At 36.7% G+C, this 20,888-nt stretch overlaps 1 protein-coding gene across 3 annotated transcripts in view; it reads right to left on the minus strand.

The window, feature by feature from the left end:
* cep89 (centrosomal protein 89) overlaps positions 1–20,078 on the minus strand; it is a 74,875-nt gene extending 54,797 nt beyond the window's left edge. Inside the window, exons 1-15 of one of the 3 annotated variants that reach the window (XM_080884536.1) lie at positions 19,861–20,078; positions 18,926–19,032; positions 18,243–18,389; positions 17,849–18,041; positions 15,410–15,473; positions 14,266–14,361; positions 13,244–13,492; positions 12,547–12,689; positions 10,664–10,714; positions 10,064–10,147; positions 9,296–9,399; positions 8,389–8,504; positions 7,150–7,330; positions 6,485–6,652; positions 5,230–5,371 (exon numbers count right to left, since the gene is read on the minus strand). In XM_080884536.1, the coding sequence (XP_080740662.1) occupies positions 5,230–5,371; positions 6,485–6,652; positions 7,150–7,330; positions 8,389–8,504; positions 9,296–9,399; positions 10,064–10,147; positions 10,664–10,714; positions 12,547–12,689; positions 13,244–13,492; positions 14,266–14,361; positions 15,410–15,473; positions 17,849–18,041; positions 18,243–18,316 (1,665 nt within the window). In that variant the 5' untranslated portion in view covers positions 18,317–18,389; positions 18,926–19,032; positions 19,861–20,078. Of the gene's footprint in view, positions 1–5,229; positions 5,372–6,484; positions 6,653–7,149; positions 7,331–8,388; positions 8,505–9,295; positions 9,400–10,063; positions 10,148–10,663; positions 10,715–12,546; positions 12,690–13,243; positions 13,493–14,265; positions 14,362–15,409; positions 15,474–17,848; positions 18,042–18,242; positions 18,390–18,925; positions 19,033–19,522; positions 19,741–19,860 lie in introns of those variants that run through there. The other 2 variants (XM_080884535.1, XM_080884537.1) reach the window with 2 other exon arrangements.
* Positions 20,079–20,888: the final 810 nt, after the last annotated feature.

A 20,888-nucleotide genomic window follows, 5' to 3' on the forward strand; every position in this document is an offset into this window, starting at 1 on the left:
TAACTACTTCCTCATATTTTCACCTAGAACAACCATTCAAACTTTAAAATGTTCACAAATTATTGGGCTATTCAGGTATGATTCAGCTTTTTCAAATGTTTTACTGTTTTACTTTTATGCCTCTTAAAGTTTTGAGTTGCAAAATTGTGATTTTTCACAAAATACATGCGTTGTTATGGTTGCTATGCTCTTGGCTTCCAGTGTGCCACTGAAGGTTTTGCAATTTTCACTTCATGTCCGAACAACTTCTTGCTACTTGCTCAATTTTCACTCAACTTCCACAAATTATACATCAAAACGTAGGTATTTTTGCTGGCTTTCAGAAAATGTCACTATCATTGTTGTGGGATTTATAGAATTTTTGCAAATCTCCTCAGACCAACACAAGGTCTCAAAACTCTCCATATAAAGTCAATGGAGAGCTTGTTCAAAATCATCGCTGGATTTCTGTAATGAGAGGCATATTCGAATCGTCATATCTCCTTAACGAAGCGACTTTAAGACATGAGGCTTGTCCCCGAATATTTTCAGACACCCCTGACGCTCACAATTCAAGAATTTCTTTCTCACCTATTACCGTTCTGAAATGAGTTGGACTTGTTTGAGGGTAGGAAATTCGTCCTTCGCTCAGATTTCTTCAGATTTAAAACTCTGGAAATGAACCACTTTTTTCTCTCGTCATAATTTTTTTTTGGATTTCCACAGAGACCTGAAAATTTCCATGACTGTTCACCAAAGCCTGCTGTCTCTTACGGTGAAAGAATGATATCGATACTCCAAATAGATTTCGAGTTACAAAGCGTTGTTTGAGGGCAAGTCAAGGCAGTTTTTGCTTCGCTCTACTCAGTTATGGTGCATTACAAGTCAAATATCTTTAATAATTCATATTTTAATGATAAATTGTAAACACTGGAAGATTCCCCCATCTCTTCTGAACAAAACGGTGTAAGAATGACCGCTCTAGCCCCTACGGTTTGGGAATTATGGTCATTTGTTTGAGGGGAGTCCTCACTATGAGAAATAGGCTGCAATAATCCTGTGCCTCTCTGTGCTGCGTGTGTAAAAAGAGGCACATGTTTTGGCGGGAAAAAGTACACAGGCTCTCTGATTGGTGGATTCAAATTCAGCAGCTCCCAGGCTGACCTAGAAACTTACTTCTCTCTCCCTGTGCATTTTTTTGCTGATTTTTTCATTTAACAAGTATATTTGAGGGACCCTCAGCATGTTCAGCATTTTTTCAGCTGTCCATTTTGCTTTTCCAATTTTTCTGTTTAACTTATTACTATTGTGCTAAATCATACTGTTTCTGCTATTTTATAAGATTTGTGCCTAATATAGTATTTCTGCTAAATTACAGTATTTCTGCTTTTTATACTATTTGTGCTAAAACATAGTATTTCTACTAAATGTAGTATTTATGCTTAATCATACTATTTCTGCTTTTTATGGGATTTGTGCCTAATATAGTATTTCTGCTTTTTATAGGATTTTTGCTCAAACATAATATTTCTACTAAATGTAGTGTTTATGCTTAATCATCCTATTTCTGCTTTTTATAGGATTTGTGCTTAATATAGTATTTCTGCTAAATTATAGTATTTCTGCTTTTTATAGTATTTGTGCTAAAACATAGTATTTCTACTAAATGTAGTATTTATGCTTAATCATAGTATTTCTATATATTTCTATATATTTCTGCCAGGTCCCCAGGCAGCCAATCCTCTGTGAGGACTTAGACATTCAAATTTTCAAATCAGGGCCTGCACGGTTTCCCAGCCAATCATATATGTGTCCTGAGGCATTCAAATTTGCATATTGGGGCCTTCGTGGCTTCTAAGCCAGCCAATAATATCTGAGGGCTGAGGAATTCAAATCCACAAATCAGGGCCTGCACGGCTTCCCAGCCAGCCAATCATGTATGTGGGCTCCAGGTATTCAAATTTGCATATTGGGGAATTCGTGGCTTCTAAGTCAACAAGTCATCCATGTCATATATCTCTAAAAATTCATATTTTAATGATAAATTGTCAACACTTGAAGATTCCCCCATCTCTTCTGAACAAAACGGTGTAAGAATGACCGCTCTAGCCCCTATGGTTAGGAAATTATGGTCATTTGTTTGAGGGGAATCCTCACTATGTGAAATAAACTGAAAGAAGCAGGTCTATGTCTCTGTGCTGCGTGTGTAAAAAGATGCACCTGTTTTGGCGGGAAAACGTAAACAGCCTCTCTGATTGGTGGATTCAAATTCAGCAGCTCCCAGGCTGACCTAGAAACTTAGTCCTCTCTCCCTGTGTGTGTGTGTGTGTGTGTGTGTTTAGTGGGAGAGAGAGGACCCTGCCCTTATTTGGCAGCATGTCATTGTAGGATTTAAATTGAATATAGTTAGACTGGTTGACTGGATTAGAGCCTGTGTTTGTGTGTCCCTCTGTGCATTTGTGTTTCAATAAGTTATTACTATTCTGCTAAATCATAGTATTTCTGGTACTTTTCGGTACTTGTGCTAAATACAGTATTTCTGCTAAATCATACTATTTCTGCTTTTCAAAGGATTTATGCCTAATATAGTATTTCTGCTAAATTATAGTATTTCTGCTTTTTATAGTATTTGTGCCTAACATAGTATTTCTGCCAAATTATAGTATTTCTGCTTTTTATACTATTTGTTCTAAATTATAGTATTTCTGCTTTTTATAGGATTTGTGCTTAATATAGTATTTCTGCTAAATTATAGTTTTTCTTCTTTTTATAGTATTTGTGCTAAAACATAGTATTTCTACTAAATGTAGTATTTATGCTTAATAATAGTATTTCTATATATTTCTGCCAGGTCCCCAGGCAGCCAATCCTCTGTGAGGACTGAGACATTCAAATTTTCAAATCAGGGCCTGCACAGTTTCCCAGCCAATCAAATAAGTGTCCTGAGGCATTCAAATTTGCATATTGGGGCCTTCGTGGCTTCTAAGCCAGCCAATCATATCTGAGGGCTGAGGAATTCAAATCCACAAATCAGGGCCTGCACGGCTTCCCAGCCAGCCAATCACATATGTGGTCTCAGGCATTCAAATTTGCATATTGGGGAATTCGTGGCTTCTAAGTCAACAAGTCATCCATGTCATATATCTCTAAAAATTCATATTTTAATATTAAATTGTCAACACTTGAAGATTCCCCCATCTCTTCTGAACAAAACGGTGTAAGAATGACCGTTCTAGCCCCTACGGTTAGGAAATTACGGTCATTTGTTTGAGGGGAGTCGTCACTATGAGAAATAGACTGCAAAAATCCTGTGTCTCTCTGTGCTGCTGCGTGTGTAAACAGATGCACCTGTTTTGGTGGGGAAAAGTGCACAGCCTCTCTGATTGGTGGATTCAAATTCACCAGCTCCCAGGCTGACCTAGAAACTTACTTCTCTCTCCCTGTGTGTGTGTGTGTGTTTGTGTGTGTGTGTGACAGAGAGAGAGAGAGAGAGAGAGAAAGGCTTTTAATGGGATGATCTCATTCTAAGATTTAAATTCAATATATTTAGACTGGTTGACTGAATTGGATCTTGTGTGTGGGTCTCTCTGTGCATGTGTGTTTCCTCATGTGTACATATTTGTGATTGTGTGGCTGTAATAAATTTTTTTGCAGATTTTTGTCATTTAACAAGTATATTTGAGGGACCCTCAGCATGTTCAGCATTTTTTCAGCTGTCCATTTTGCTTTTCCAATTTTTCTGTTTAACTTATTACTATTGTGCTAAATCATACTATTTCTGCTATTTTATAAGATTTGTGCTTAATATAGTATTTCTGCTAAATGTAGTATTTATGCTTAATCATACTATTTCTGCTATTTTATAAGATTTGTGCTTAATATAGTATTTCTGCTAAATTTAGTATTTCTGATTAATTATAGTTTTTCTACTAAATCATAGTACAGTATTTCTGCTTTTTATGGGATTTGTGCTAAAACAAAGTATTTCTACTAAATGTAGTATTTGTGCTTAATCATACCATTTCTGCTTTTTATAGGATTTGTGCTTAATATAGTATTTCTGCTAAATTATAGTATTTCTGCCAAATTAATATTTGTGCTAAAACATAGTCTCAATTTAAAATTACAATATTCATAGTTCATCACAGTGTCTCTGGTAAATCACAATATTTCTGCTCTGTTGTACTATTTTTCTAAATCATAGTGTTTCTGTAATGTTTAAGTATTTTTGGCTAAATATATTCTTTCTGTTATCTTATACTATTTCTCCTAAATTCTTGTATTTTTGAGAAGTTATCATGTTTCTGGTAAGTTACAATATTTCTGCTAAATTCTGCTATGCTATTGTATTTCTGCCAAGTATTATGTTTCCTCTAAGATATTGCAGTTCTGCTAAGTTATTCCATTTTAGCAAACTTCTTTTGCTTCTGCAAAGTTTTTACAATTTCTGCAACTTTTCAGCTTTTTCAGCTACTTTTTGCATACAGCTTCAGCTTTAAGCATCCACACTGCATTTTCGCAGGAAATGCAAATTTTTCTAGTTAAATTTGCTATCTCTGAAAACAGGTGCATGTGAAAACCAAATAAGATTTTGGAATCATTAATAATTCAGTTTTAATTGATCAGTTGACTGATTATCTGGAAGTCCTAACCATCAATTTAATGATTCTCAGCAGAGCTGAGGAGAAGGAGCTTAAGATTCTTTCTCCTAGAATGGAGTTAATTTTAAGAGCAAACTTGTTCAGGAAATACAAATAAGCATTAGATAATGTCAGTGAATGTGAGTGTGAGTGGTTGCCTGTCTATGTTGGCCCTGAGATGTACCAGTAATCTATCCAGGGACTGGTCCCAGGTTTTCTGCAACCTTATGACATTATTACCAACAAATTTTGAGGGGTAGCCAGTCTGATTTGCATCTGCCAGCAGTTTTTGGGTGCCTATTAGTTTTTCTGTGACTATTTTTAAAATCCAAAATCCTACCTGCCTCCAGACCTGTTGCAACCCTTATGAAATACCTTTACACCTTAACTACTGAATTTTGTTGTCATTTCGGATCAATTGTCTGTAAACAGCAACCAAAGCTGGCATTACTACAAACAGCTTAATTAGTAAGTGAATGAATTGATACTTAATATTCAGTATATTTAGACCTTTTTTTTTATCAAAGGAAAGTTTCAAGACCCTCATGTTTGTGCATCTATTCAGTGTCACATGTGGTACAAAATCTTTTTACAGTAGCATCAGTAGTACCATGTGTAATAGTTGGTCTCTCTCCTGGGAAATGTGTTCTGCCACAGAAATGACAGCTCCCAGGTAGTGCCGTGTCTTTTCCTCCTTTAACACACACTCTTCCTTTTGTTGCTTCAACATACTCATTCTTCTTTCAGCCTTCCTAATTGATGGAAAGATAGGCGAGTGAGGAAGGGAATTGATTAAAGAGTATTAAAAGAGGACCAAAAACACAGAAAAGAGAGAAAGAGAAAGTATGGGGGCACGAGAATGGAGTGCGAAAGGGAGGTTTGGTGAAAACATGGTAAAGAAAAATAAGCAGGGGTTAAGAAAAGGGAAAGCAGCAGATAGAAGGGTTGAATAAGAAGAAGGACAATAGGTTAGCTGGATGATACTTGAGATCATGCCATCTGCACAAGGTGGGGGGAAATGTTGGTTATTAAACACCTTTTGACAGACTTCACACTTCATATTGAAAGAGTTCACATTAATCGCAGCACAAATCTACTGGGAAACGAAGGCTCCAGACCAGAACATATTTAAGTACAGCTGCAATCCCTTGCAATCCCTACAGTTAATTAATTATAATTATACTAGGTGTCAAAACATTAGACAAACAGGACAAAAGAATGAATCACCAGCTACAATGTTGGACAGAAATCTAGAAAAGAAAAAAATAAATTAATAATAATTAAATTAATAAAGTGATTATATGAAAATAGAAAGTTCTCCTGTCTCCCATCAGACGAGCTTGTTGGCACTGATCCTCACATAGGATATGAACCACATTTTCCCACATGAAAGTCATGTGCATAACACTTACTAAGTGGACTTCTTCCATATTACTTTATATAGGTTGGATTTTTTTTATTTAAAAAAACCTTAACACAGAGCTCAGTGGATGTGCAGGAGTCTAGCACATTATCAGACTGCTTCAATTTCAAGTTATCATGAGTGTTTGTTTTTTTAAAAGCAAGCTGTCCCAATTATAAACAATAAATAGTTTACACTGATTTTACTCTTGTTAAACATCCATGTACCAGTTTTTATGGCAGTTTGTTTCTCAACATATCCAGATGCTGCATATTCTTTGCACAAAATATTTTAATATATTGAAAATGGAATTGGTTCCACATGCTGTTATAGTAATCATAACATTCTTTTGTTTTAATGGCTCAAGCAATGCTGAAAACCTTCCAAGAACTGTGTCTCACTGCTGTATACCAGGTTTCATGTATGTGATAACAGCAAACAAAGAACACTAAATATTTACTACCTGTTGGATTGCCTGGAGAGCTCCAGCTCAGCCTCCATTGCCCTTGTTTTTGCAGTTAGCTGGGCTTTGTCCAGAGCTAGAATCCTGTTCTCCTCCTGGAGGTTAGATACTCTCAGAAGCAGTTTGTCAATTTCACCCTTACTTCTGCTCTCATGCTGCTCCAGTTGTCTGAGAGTGAAGAGAAGAGTTCATAGAATTATGTCACAGCACGTGTCACAATCTGCAATTAAAACTCCAAAATATAGCCTACTGATATTTGTTTTAAATGTAATAGTCCTGTTATTTCATGCTTATGCAATTTATTTTTGATTCATTTGTGTAAACATGAGTTGTATTTTAAATCCCAGGGGCTATGACAATACCTGACCACGTACATTTATTCATTAAATCCCATTTGACTTTTCTGTTGCACTTAAAACTGCAGTGCTTCAGGTGCTACTCTTGTTGTAGTTCTTGTTTTGTCTACTTATCTGTGCTACAAATCAACTGAAATAATAATAAACAAAGCTTTCTCAACACCCTTACCCAACATAGAGCAAGAATGGTCAATGCTTGTGAAGATAAATTGTTCAGTCTACAGTTTCTTGTTTTCTCTTTGAAATAACAGAGCAGCTTTAATACTTAAGTATTCAGTTTTGTTTAATAACGTGAGATTAGAAGGGTACCTTCTCAGTTTTCCAGCAATGCTGCAGTGTTCGTCCCAGGTGACTGCATCCTTTAGGCGGGCCTGCAGAACTTGAAGCTCCTTCTTATTTTTCTGCACCTCCCTCCTGCTTTCTTCCAGGTCCCCTTCCAAACGCTGGTTTTCCACTTCTAATAACATCAGTTTCTTAGACACTTTTGCCACTAAAGAAACAAGAAAGAGATAAGAAAAAAAGAGAGTATTAAACAGAAGAAAATGAATAAAAAGGAAAATAAAAAAACGAAATAGGGAAGCGAGCCCAGTAAATGTACATTAGGCTAAATGCCTTTAGTGCTCAAAATGTATTTTCATGTTTTCTTGTATGTATTCTCCTTGTATGTCACTTGAGTCTTTTTGAGTAATCTTTTCTGAATTTAACATGTTTACAAAAAAGGCCGTGAAATTGCAAGTGTGTACGTTTTTAAGTTGCATATTCTTGAGGTGGGGCTCACCCGAAATGGAAAATGAAGATCTGTTAACGTTGTGAAAGACTTTTAAAAAGTGATCTTTCCCTATGTTTAACAATGGGTCTTTGTGTTTCTTTGTTGGCTAGATCACGGGGCCAACAGAAAGGAAAGTATGTATTATGAAACCAAAAATAATATGGAAAAAACCTTAGGTATCACCCAGTAGGTGAAAACAACTCAAAATGAAGTTTAATGGTATCCTATTTATAAAAATGCGTTGAGCATCAACACGTATGACTACTACTCAATAAATCACATCCATATTAGACTGAGACACATGACGAGATGTATATTCTTAGGGCGGGGCTCATTCTGGCAACGATTTGTTACATTGTTAATGTTGTGAAAGGCTCTTTTAAACAAGCTGTTGCTTTTTTTAAGCTTTTCCTATGTCTAACAATGCATCTTTGTGTTAGCTAGGTCAAAGAGCCAACAAAAATGAAAGTTTGCATTATATACCTGAATCCAAGAAGAAACATCTACTGCGTTAACGTTCGAATCTACGACCTTCAAAGGGACACGGCCAACACTAAAAGTAGACATTTAGACTTTTTCTGCGTATTCTGTGTTATATTCTGTATTTCCTCATTTATCCCTATCAAAAAAGACCTAAAAACATTTTTTTAAACAAAAAAAAAACAGACGTAATTCTGAAATGCATGCATCATTTTAAAGATTTTAGTGTAAATGCTTGTGGAAGAATTTATTTCATCTTTTTAATTTTTTTTTAGGTCTTTCAGTGTTTCAGAAAATACCTTCAGTGTTATGTCTGCTGTGAGTGGCCTTGGCCTCAGCATGCTGCTCCTCGAGTTGATTGATGAGATCCTGGTTCTCCTGCAAAACCAGAACGGCCTGTTGTTGAATTTGATAACTGCAGAAAGAAAGAAAGCAGGAGAGTGAGATATTATCAATGCTAAATCAGCACATCACAAAACTTGCTAATTTAACAAACAGACACAAAAATACTATAAATAGCTTTGCTACATGCTACATTAGCCTTTACAGAGATTAAGCTATCTTTCCAAGAAACAAATCTTACATAAATTCTGTAATCCTTGTAAGATAACATATACTTTTCTACTCCTGCAAGTTAGTCTTTCTAAGAAGAAACATATTAACAACTTGATGAGTCTACTGAATACAAATAAATGAGTTAATATGATTGCCTACAAGTGTTGGCCTTTGAATGAATTGGACATCTAGTATCATGAAGTATTTATACTTTTCACAAGAGCACTTGAAATAAAGACTAAGTCTATACGTATACAAATGTACTGAGCATCAACATGTATTCCTAGTACTTAAGTAATCCCTTATATATTAGATTGAGATACATGAAGAGGTTAACAACTCTAAAATCCCTGATAGTTTACATAAAGGCAGTGCAATTATCTAACTTCTCAGAGTTAGTTTCAGTCAGTGTCAGCAGCATTCTATGCTAGAATGATTATGAAAGACAGAATACCAGCAGCAGGGGTGTACCAAAGGAAACAAAGGTTTAGCTTCTTTCATTTTCTTAATTGCATCTATCATCTAGCAATGGATAAAGAAAAAAGACATTTAATTTTCATTACAAGATCAGATGAATGAATGATGACGGCAAATCAAGTTCATACAGTGTTGAAATAACCCACATACACAAAGCCGTGCATTTTTTCTTACCAGTCTTTCTGATTGACCGCTCCGGTCTTGGTAATTTCATCATGGAGTTTCTCATTTTCTTTAATGACTTCCTCTAATTGAAAATGCAACTTTTTCATGTTTTCCTGTAGCAGACAAATGCACAAAAACTAATGATTTCAAGGCCATAAAGAAAAACACAAAATAAATGCATCTTCTGCTCTACTACCACCTCTAAGCCAAGGCTTAAAGGTCCCCCTGGGGAGATACCATCCTTCACTGAGACTGCCTGAGCACACCAGCTGTCCTGTTAGTGTTATACCCACTAAGTCTGGTCTCACCTCCCCCTGTGAAACTGTTCCAAGTCCTTTTATGCTGGAACTGGATCGCCTCAGGACACAGAAACCTGCTCAATCGCAACCTTTTGCAGCATATTAAACAGAATGTTTTTACTTTTTACTTGTTTATTAATTCCAAAGGAAGGATGTATTATATAGCTACCTTTAAAAGACCCAAATATTTATTAAAAAGACAATAATTACCACTAGAACAAAATATGATTTTATTTTGACTTCTGTTGTTTGCATGACTAAATGTTTACCTCATCTAATAAGATCCTGGGAGCACCTTGACTAATGCATTCTATCTACTGAGTGTACTGCAGGTTTTCAACCCATGAACCACATAAATACAAGTTGGCACATCAAATAGTACTTAACAACCCCCACCTCTGAAATAACCTCACAAATTCTCCAAAAAGAAAATATGAAAGATGATTCATTAAAACTCACACAAATTTCACCACTTTACCTCAGTGGTTTGCAGAATGGCATCTTTCTCATTCATTCTGTCTTCATAAGCCAGCAGTAGAGGAGATAAATACTTCATGTCGACCTACATAAAGGGGACAAAGAGAAATAGTTTAAACTAGACATAACATGAGTGCCATGAATCTTTTGCCTTGCTAGAGATTACGCCACACAGGAAAAGTTTGTTTTCAATCAGACAGTGACAGTAATAATACCTGGTGCAAATGGGCTTTATGATCTTGTTAGGGTGGACAGATACTGGACAATGTGGCATTCAGATATACTCATTTAAAAGAAAATGCCCAGTCTCTTACCTGTGCAAATTTTAGTGAGCTTTGGTTGTGATTAACCGTGCTACCAGACCAACTGTCAGCAGACTGAAAATCTGCAACTTCACATTTTTCTTCAATTTCATGGGATACTGAAAAAATCAACCATAGTAATCGATTGACCAGTCAATTTATTTTACGAAATGACTTGCCTATTAGATTAGCCAGCGACACTATATGTATTGATTAGTGACATCAGATTATTAACTTGCTAAAAGGTCAGCCTACAGTCAAGCCAGAAATGTACTGTAGTGTTATATATTTATACTTACCAGCCATGGAGGAGGAGACCCCGTGTTTGGTAAGCCACTGACTTTGGAGTGCTAGATGAGTAAGGAGTGACATAGAAAGAAAGAAAATGAAGTTGGGCTTTTATCCCATCACTACAGTTTAGTCCTTTACATGGATAAGTTGAATATATCAAAATGGGCCAATAGAGTGTTGGAATGTAGTGTAGCATCAATAACTACACAAGAGTAGTTACTCTGACTAAGAGCTAAGCTGCTCCAATAGAGGAATGGAACACCATTCTTCCAAAGATGTCCCTTTATTTGGTGTTTTAAAGATGGACCTGTTTCCATGACACTCTAAAATTTAATTTAGGTGTTCATTTGGCTCATACACATCAAATCATTGAGTGTTACCTCATGCCCTTTGAATGGTGGCAATGTCTTGCTGGAAGAACACTCATCAGTTAGGACATGTTATAGGATAAAGATAATCAATCAGAGCAACTTTGTATTGATCTGTACTGATCCTATGAACTTCTAACTTACCAGCAAAATGCCTCCTACAGCAAAAAAGAGGAGACCCACTCAAGGTTTGCTATAGATTATTTAATATGGAAGCAGATCCTTTTAACTGAACCAATTAAACTGATTATGACTCATCCAATCTCTTATAACTGTGTTACTTCACTGTAAAATGCATTTTCCTTTATCTCTTTCTTTCCAGCCACACTTCACTTGTTAGTAATGAGCCTTTGCAGAGACATGCAGCCACAGAGGCAGTGATGAGAGCAGGAGATCCCCTGGTGTGAAAACACAGCATGAGGTAGTCATGATTAAAACCAAAGGCTGGCTTTCTCCTGCAGCGCTAAACCTACAATAATCTGGACAGATTGTACCAGAGAGACCGCCACAGACAGTAACAAAAAACTCTTTTGGTTCAACAAATCAGAGGGAAGGACTGACAAAAATAAAACCTTACTTCACTCAGCAGGGTTTTGGATCAAAGGTGGATGTGTATCTTAAAAGCTCAGTTATGAAGCTTTGAAAATAAGGAGATGTACTGCCATTAGATTTTCTACAGAATCTAAGAAAATAAGTCTAAGAGTAAATGAAGATAATACAGGAGAACACTGTTAGAGTGAATTGTTAAATGTTGTCATTTTTATGCTTACCATCTCTACATTGTTTTAACTCTGTTAAGAAAGGAATTCTTTTATCCCCCTCCCCAACCTCTCGAGGTTCTGGGGGGGATGTAGTGTTTTTTTGCAGATACATCCTATCTGGAAGATCTGTTTCTTGTGATGTTGCTTCCTGCTTTTATGACCCTTTTGGTCAGCAGGAGGCCACACACACACACATTCTCACATGCATACAGATGTTTACACATACACACGCATAGTGCCTTGTCGTTGTAACCATTTGGGGGTTTTACGTGGGTGGTGCTTTTGCTGTGATGTGTATTATATGAACTGTTTTCCCAATAAAAGGGGTCATTTTGTGGCAGATAACAATGAGGCCTCCCTTGAAAGTAAATCGATCGATCGCTGACTGTCTTGTTTTCTTCATGATGAATAAGTCTCTAAACCAGCGGGGCTTGTGGAAACACAGACCCAACAAACACATATACCTGATTTAAGTTAAATTTGGTAAGGTAGGAGTGAGACAGACTGAATTTTTTTCTCTGTACAACTCCCTAATAGGAACAGCTGTTCGTAACTGAGCTGATTGGTAATATTCACAATACAATTTCTCAAATTTCTTTCAAGCAAACCCTGAGGTTGCATTGCATCTTATTCATGAAAAGTTTAAACTGACCCATATATATATATTTTTTAGAAATACCTATAGTTCATTAATTCTCAATTAGCCCCTTATCCTTCACTGAAGTAGTCTCTTGTCATATTCATGTCTTGAGCTTGTTATACCTCTTCTTTGGACAGTGGTCTGAACCGCGCCTGGTAGTGGCTCAGCTCCACATTCAGACGGTGAACTGTCAGTTTGAGGGCATCGTTTTCATCAACCAGCTCCTGAGCATGTTGCCTCAAATTCTGCAGCTCTGCTTGGCTGCCTGCAAACAAAGCATATCAGGTTACAAATAATTTTCCAGATTAATAAGTAGTTTTAAGCCAGTTTCCACATGCCAAAGCATTGAATTAAAGCAAAAAATGTGAAATGTGAGGGCTTGTGATTTTTACAAAATCAGGACAATAATTTGTATCTTTCAGGAGTGTGCAACTATGCAACACTACAATGCAACACAGCCCATTCAGGTCATTCCTCAACATGGGTTTTGACTCTACAGTACATGTGGTCTGCCTAAAGATCAGCAAAGTGCTTTCATGTTTCTTTTCATTACTCCCTCTTCTTCTCTTCATGCTGAGGACATGCTGTGGAGTCCAACGATCAGTGCCATTTCTACCCTTAGTACTATCTCCAGCTCCCTCTTTTGACACTTGTAAATTCCTCCATCCGCTGTAACTCTCTGCTTACTTTTCCTTTCTGCCTCATTTGCATCTGTTTTACTTCCACTGTTACTTCTATATACTTTCCCTACTTCCCTTCATTCAATTTCTCCACATTGTTCCTCTGTACAGTATCTCTCCAGCGGTTCCTCTACTCTACCTGCAGAGGACCTCTGGTTTGAGAAGGCTTTGCTGTCACTAATCTCCCGTTCCAGGCGCTGCAGTCTCTCCTCTAGTAGCTTTTCTTTGTCTACCATCCTTGTGTTCTTTTCCCGACGGTCCCTCACTACCTTCTTCCGCAGTTCACTGTATGTATTGCTGGGTTCTGGAGGAAGCTCACGGAGGTCTTTGGGGCTTTTGGCTTGGCTTGCTTGCCTGGGGTGACCAGCAGTGAAAATGGTCGGTGTTGCTGAAACAGGCAACAAAAATACTTTTCAAAAATAGAATAAAATGTATAAATGAACAGAAAGTATGTACTGTATTGAAAATACAAATTTAGTGCTGCTTTTTGTTACAGCAGAGATAGAAAACATGGACACAAACAGAAAAAAATCCTAAAACTGTAACATAACTATATGAGTTATGTTACTATCATTTATCTAGTAACATATCTAGGCATCTAGGCAGCAGGCAGCCTGCTATAACCATTTCAAAATACATTTCTCATTTGAGGTGGGAACTCTTGTTACATGAATAAAAAAAACAACAAAACAGCAATGTCATGGAGAGAATGATGTAGAGAAGAAATAGTACTTTTACATGGCATGTTGCATTTCACATCGAGTTCTACTAAAGCCATTTATCAGAACACAATGTGCACTGATGACCACAAATATCATTATAGAACATTATCTACAATACTATGTTAAATATACATACATAAAATGCATGCAACTTAAAATATTTCATTGTTAACATGTTTATTTCACCTGACCAATTGAATGGTTTGTTTTTACTCTGATATTTTTTTTTACAGTTAATATTAACATTAACATGTTAACTTACAGATATTGGAATGCCTTCACCCTTTATTGGGTAGATTACAGGACATGAAGAGAAAGGCAAACAGTGGGGTGACCCTTTAATGCTTAATATACATACATTTATTAATTTTTAAATTAAAAATCTATATGTAAAAATGCCAAGCAGACACACACAGGCTACTTTAGTATTTACACCTACTTGGAACATCATCTTTCCAATTTTCAAGAGTCTTCCTCACAGACATTTTCTTCTCTTTGGGTTCTGGGGATTGGCCACTGGTCTCCTCAGTGAAATCTGTGTGATGTGAACAAATTCATTGAATGAATTCAAAACCGAGAGGAGCGCTGATTTCTAAGGGTTTTATTATAGTAAAATCCCTTTTTACCACAATCAGCTAATGGTTATGTAAAAATGTAATTTCTGCAAAGCCTGAAAGTGTTACCTTGCGAATCAGACAGATATTATGTCTGCACTTTAGTTATTAAGGTAGGAGCATTTTAGGAACAGACAGAACATTTTAATTTACCACCACCAAAAGCCTGAGGGTAGCACTGCTAATAACAATTCTAACGAGGCTTTCCATTTAGCTCTAATGATATGAGGTTACCTTATGGCTGTTATGAAACTAAATGTCAGTTGAATAAGAGCTGTACTTTTCTAACATAGAGTCAAGAGTGTGGTGTACCGGTAATTTGGCTATGTGATGGAGAAGATTTTAATATCAGGTTGCATGGCTTTAATTGTTTTACTAGTGCTTTTCATAGAAAAGACTCCAAAAGCCAATAGTCTTGAATTTCTATTACACGTTGTTTTGGAAGAGCACCAACAATACACAAAAGCAATAACAGAACTTTATGTTTAGTTACATGTTGTTGGAGAGATTTTCAGATTTGCTGTTCATAATTAGAGTCATTCCAATTACTCGATAGACCTATTACTGTCAATGTTACCACCTGTCTTTCACATCAGTGATCACAACCAGCTGTTTTATATCAGCTAAAATGTTTGAAATTTGTGGGCATGTGCGTTTGCTATTTGCTACCTATATACAAAAATCTGTTTATAAAAATACACACAGTTTTATTTTCAAGCATTTATGTGTTGGATGTGTGAAAATGTACTAGAAGAAAGCTAACTGGAAATCAGTGCTGATTTTTGATCTTTTTCAGTGGGCTCTACAATATACAGGCCATATTTTAAATACATAGGTCAATTTTTACCACAGATCAATTCTTTCATGAGCATTGTCCTTCGTATTATCATTATCATTATTACTACTACTACGATGTTCTTCTCCTTATGAAATATGTTAACCCATCTGTCATTATTGTAAAATCAGTACCTGGTGAAGACTCTCTTCTGCCAGAAGTCTGAGTTGGCAGGGGTGTAGAGGACTTGAAGACAGACTGTCAAAATAAATAAAGAGGGAGTCAGTATAGTAAGTCTTTTCAAACAAATATATAAATCCCTGCAGCCTGGAGGAGTTTATTTATGGTCTTTGCCAAAACGTATCCGATAATATCTTATCAGTGTATTTATTAAATTGTACAGTTTGAAAGAGCCTACAAAACAACATGAATGAATTACATTTGTCAGTTCAGTGTAGAGAAGACATATAGCTGAAACAGAATTATGAGGAAAAATTGGAAGACAATTTATTTTTAACACCTTAACCATGATAAAAATTCAATAAATTCCACAATTGTTGATGGAAAAAAAATATACTGCATTTCTATATTTAGAAACAAGCACAATGTCCTCACAGTGACCTTTACTCTCACCCTGAGTCATAAAAAAAGCAGAAAGTGAAGACCATCCTGTAGATTTATGTGGGTTCGGGCTGATGTTTTTTTGGACCTAGAGGTGGTACACCATTGTGTAAAACTACTATATCATATGAGTCACCATACTAGGTCTGTTGGCCTTAGATTATGACACAATAGATCCATGATGTCCTATATCACTTTGACTTGTGGCTGTCATAACTGAGAGATTCAGACACTGCCATAGCCTGGAAAGATAGTTGACAGGGAGAGACCATTGGGACCTTTACAGGTTAGCTATCCAAGTAGAAGAACAACAACATAATATAACATTTTCTCAGGGATCTATAAAAGGAGACATTTGGCATAGTGCCACGGACCAAATTAAGAAGAGAACTCACAAGGCAATTTTACAGATAAACTGTACACCACAGAATAGAATTAACTGTGTGCAGATAAAGCAAGACTGTGAAAAACTTCCCATTACTAATGTACTGTGATCAGTGACTACCATAAATCACAATAACAGCTTTTTAAGGCAATTTTCAGGCAATTTGCAGAAGTGCAAGAACTCACCACCTGGATTGTAAGAGCACCACAGACAAACACGGTAACATTTTGTAGTGGAGAAAAAAGGGGGGATTCAGGATTTAACCATGTAGATACATAAATTAAATGCCAAATGTACAACAGAGAAAACTGTTTGATAGAAGGAAACAAAAACAAAAAAACCACCAACATTTACTAAGAAAAACTGAAAGGATATCTGCAGATGCTATAAGCCAAGTCCGTATATATGGCTACTGAGCTGAATCACAGCTGATAGTTTTAGTGACAACCATAGCACAGCATTAAAAAGAAACAAAGTATCGATTCTGAGTACAACTGTGCCTCCTACTGGATCAGACTGGGATTACAATACCAAAATACCACAGACTCAAGGAAAACCTATTTAGGAGTAGTAACACTCATTAAATACATGCCAACACTCCAACCTCCCATTAAATAAACCTCATGGGCTGACCCTTTAGATGCACAAAATAATAAGTAATTACCAGTCAACTGTTACATGGTGACCAGCCAAGACTGAAAATTGCTGTCATAATTGGCATCATGTTGGAGATTTATAAATGTCTCAGTGAGAATGACTGTAGTGATCCTGAAGGTGAACTAAATGGAGTTTAAAGTGAGGTTTTGGATACATTTTGAAGATTGTTTAAATGTGTTTTGACAACACTTAATGTTGAAATATTTAAACATTTCCAAATTACAGAGCTGGGAAAATTGGGCAAAATTTGCATGTAAAAAATAAATAAATAAATAAATAAATCCAATCTAAGAACTCTTATTCAGCTGTTACAGATTAAGACAGACGTCAGATAACTGATGAATAAATATATCGAAATAATTATTGTAATATATGTAGAGATATCGGCTGGATTTTAGTTTGATCATCTTTAGAAAAATATGAATGAGTAATCAACAAAATAACCAAAATAATAAATAAAAATAAAGCTTACTTATTTCTTTCATCACTCACCATTTAAAGATAAATGTCATATTTTGCATTGGCACACATATTCATAACTACTCTGCGTTAAAATGGAGGCTCTGCTCTATTTAACCTGTTGCCATAGTGAATCATGACATCTGATGATGGCTTTTTTTTTTATTACACAGACATATTTAGCTCTGCAAATATTCTCAGCGGTGGCTGAACTTATTCTGATTAGATGCTCTGGAACCGAGAAGTTTCCCATTTTAGGATGAATCAAGATTAAAGTTATTCTGAGAGTTCTTGTCTTCTGGAAGAGACACCTGGAACTGCCTCACCTAAATGTAACACATGCCACTATTAGGGTTACACCTAATAAATACACAGCCACCCATTTAGCCTCTAGTCTTATAACCACTAATCACCTCTTACAGGTATTTTATGCGATCTGTATTAGAAGCATGGAACAATCTACTGAGAAACCTTCATGCACATAATACAAGCTCTTTCTGCAGCTCCTCACCTTAGTTTTTAGTGGCAGAGCATAGACAGATTCGGTGAGTGAAGAATTCTGCCTTCGGTCCAGAGTGTGGTAGACATGTTCCTCCCCATCCTCTTCATCCACCACTTCCTGTTCCTTGTCTTCCAACTCCCCCTCTGACTGGTCAGGAGAGGACAGACGTGGCCGGCTAACCAAATCTTCTGACCATCTGTCTCTGAGGAAGTTAAGCATGTAAGATAACAGCAGAAGACAATTAGATGTATCTTAGTAGAGGCACAAACTAATACAGCCACTTTTATGAACAGTTTTTTTCTCTTAAAACTCCTGCCAGAGAAAATGAATTTTATTTTTCTGACACACTGGTGATGACACAAATCTTGACATAATACTGTTGCCTTTCCCATATGATGGCTACCTTGTGTAAAGTGCTGTGCTGATGTTTGGCTCAGATGTGAAGGATTCTGATTGACCACTCTCGGATAAAGACATCAGCCGGGCAGGAGGTATGGCCCATGTCTGTCCAGTGAGTGAGGATGATAAAATGGCTGCTGCTAAAGCTGACCTGTAGATAGAAACACATACTTTATGAGACACTATGTGTAACAGAAAAGTAAATGAAATGCATGGAAAGCATCGCATGCAAATTTGAAGTCACTCTACAATTTTTGACTTTATTTATAGAGTTTGGATGATGACAATTATCAATAAATGCATCATTTATGACAACAACAACGGCACAAGCAGAGCAGATCATTAACCAAAGCCAGTGCTCTAGTTTTCAATTTAATTAAAATGACTTGGACCTGCACTAAAATTTAATGTTTTTTTCTTTACACATGATCTATTGCTACACAAAGTCTCATGATATTTTGCTTGTTAACGTTCTTTGTAATAACAGATAGAAAAACAAATAAAGCCCAGCTTGCGGAAGGACAGAACATAACCTCAAATACGGTGGAAATAATCAACATTTCGATAAATAGCCTCTAACAAGCTCATAGCAAACATGAAAGTGTGGATTAAATGACAGTTTAGTAGAAACATGAAACATGAAAGGCTGTTGGAGGTTATGGGCGATAAACAGAAAGTGTTAGGTACCTGGGTCTCTCAGGTGAAGGGTTTGGGCTGCGAGGGGGAGGGGTACGAGGTACGGCTGGTTTGGGAGCAATGGAGGCAGCAGGGATCAAACCATGAGCTATATGCTTCTACGCAACACAGAGAGAAGAGTTAGAGGGACATACAGACACAACGCTTCAGGAGGGTTTATATAAAATGACACCAAATTGAGGGGGGGGGGACAAACAAAAACAAAACAACACAGATGTTGTGCAGGGTGAACAGCAGGGGAAGGGTAAAGGGATTTATTACAGAATCACAGTATGACCACCTGACGACCAGTGATGAGCGTAATGAAGGCACAACAGCACCAATATTTATCCTCAAATTTTACTAAGTAATGCTAGAGCAATCGGTAGTGCACAAAAAACCCTCAATTCACCATTTATACAAACTCTAGCTTAAAAAATAGGCAATACCACCAATTAAATACTCATTACCAAGAGTTAGCGGAAGTATTTTTGAAAACAAAGAACTCCTACTATTATTAATTAACCATAAGTAAAGCCTTAAAAAACACAAAAATAATAAGACAAACTACAAAAGGTTAATATCTATCATAAAAGAATGGAAACTTACAAACTCCTTGTCTTTCTCCCTCCTAAAGCTAAATCTTAACATACTGGAAATACGTTTTACAGTTGCCGTCTACTATATAGGTTAATGTTATTTAATGCTTTTGCGAAGTATTCTTTCAATAAAACAGTTTTACAATTAAATCAGAAATTATAATTCGCCGAGAAAGGAAAATGCGTAAGCTAACTAAATTCAACAAGGATGGCTGCTTGCAGTTTCCTTGTATCTAGACGCTTCACAACAAGAAGGAACCGTGCTCCAAACGTAACGCTGATTGGCTAAGTTTGAAGGCAAAAGCCAATCAGAGACTGCTTTGATCCACCTAGCAACGACTTGCTTACCAACTCGCAGCCTGGCCAACAGGGGACGATGTTGGCCCATTTAAATAACACCGTTTGTCCCCGAAAAAACTTTTCTTTTTCTTCTTTCACTGCTGGTGACTTTTAATTTGAAGAACAGGGCCCTATTTCAGGAAGCCGGTTTAGAAAACTCAGAGTGAAAAACGATACTCAGGGTTGAGTAACCCCGAACTGTCCAACTCGGAATATTCGGTTTCAGAAAGGCTGATAACAATTAGTTCAGTCAACGCGGAGTTGCTTTAACCCCAAGTTAAACGCGCACACGAGGATACATAAAGCCCTGATTAGTGGAGCACAGATTAAGCGAGTCACCATGGAGACGGAGGGAAAGAAGGCGCGGTCAATGTATTTTACAGCGCTTGAGGCCGAAATTCTGATGGCAGCATATGCCGATAACATGCAAATTCCGCGGAAAAAAGTAACACAGCCACAGCTGCAAAAGAAAGGGAGCATGCATGGCAAAACATAGCCGACAGAGTCAATGCGTGAGTGTTAATTTAAACATTGATCTAGGGATTTCCACCCATTTAACACGTTATTTTATTACATTTTATTTTATTTTTTATTTCATACATTTTATTTTGTGATGTGATGTGAGCGCAGGTGCAACCCAACAGGCCCCAAACGTTCCTGGCAGCAAGTAAAAATGAAATATAAAAATATAGTCCAAACAGGTAAGGTGTAATTGTATTATGAGCCATAGTGCTTGGTCTGTTTGTAAACCAATTGCAGTTAGAGGCTACATTAATTTCCCCTCTGTAAGCACTTATTGAAATTATCTGAGCACATTACAAGTACATATTTGCTTACTCTGTGTGCTCAAATGTGACCCGTTATAGCCAATAGAAAAAAAAGCGGAGGCCCGAAAAACAGGTGGAGGTCGTCCACCACCACCACTCACAGAGGCTGAGCAGTTGGCTTCCACATTTGTGATAATGTTGGCAGCATCACATATGATCTTCACAGTGCAGAGAACACAAATTAGCATCCATTACTATAATGAAATAATT

This window comes from Rhamphochromis sp. 'chilingali' (assembly GCF_963969265.1).
Source record: "Rhamphochromis sp. 'chilingali' genome assembly, chromosome: 6".
Taxonomy (NCBI): Eukaryota; Metazoa; Chordata; class Actinopteri; order Cichliformes; family Cichlidae; genus Rhamphochromis; species Rhamphochromis sp. 'chilingali'.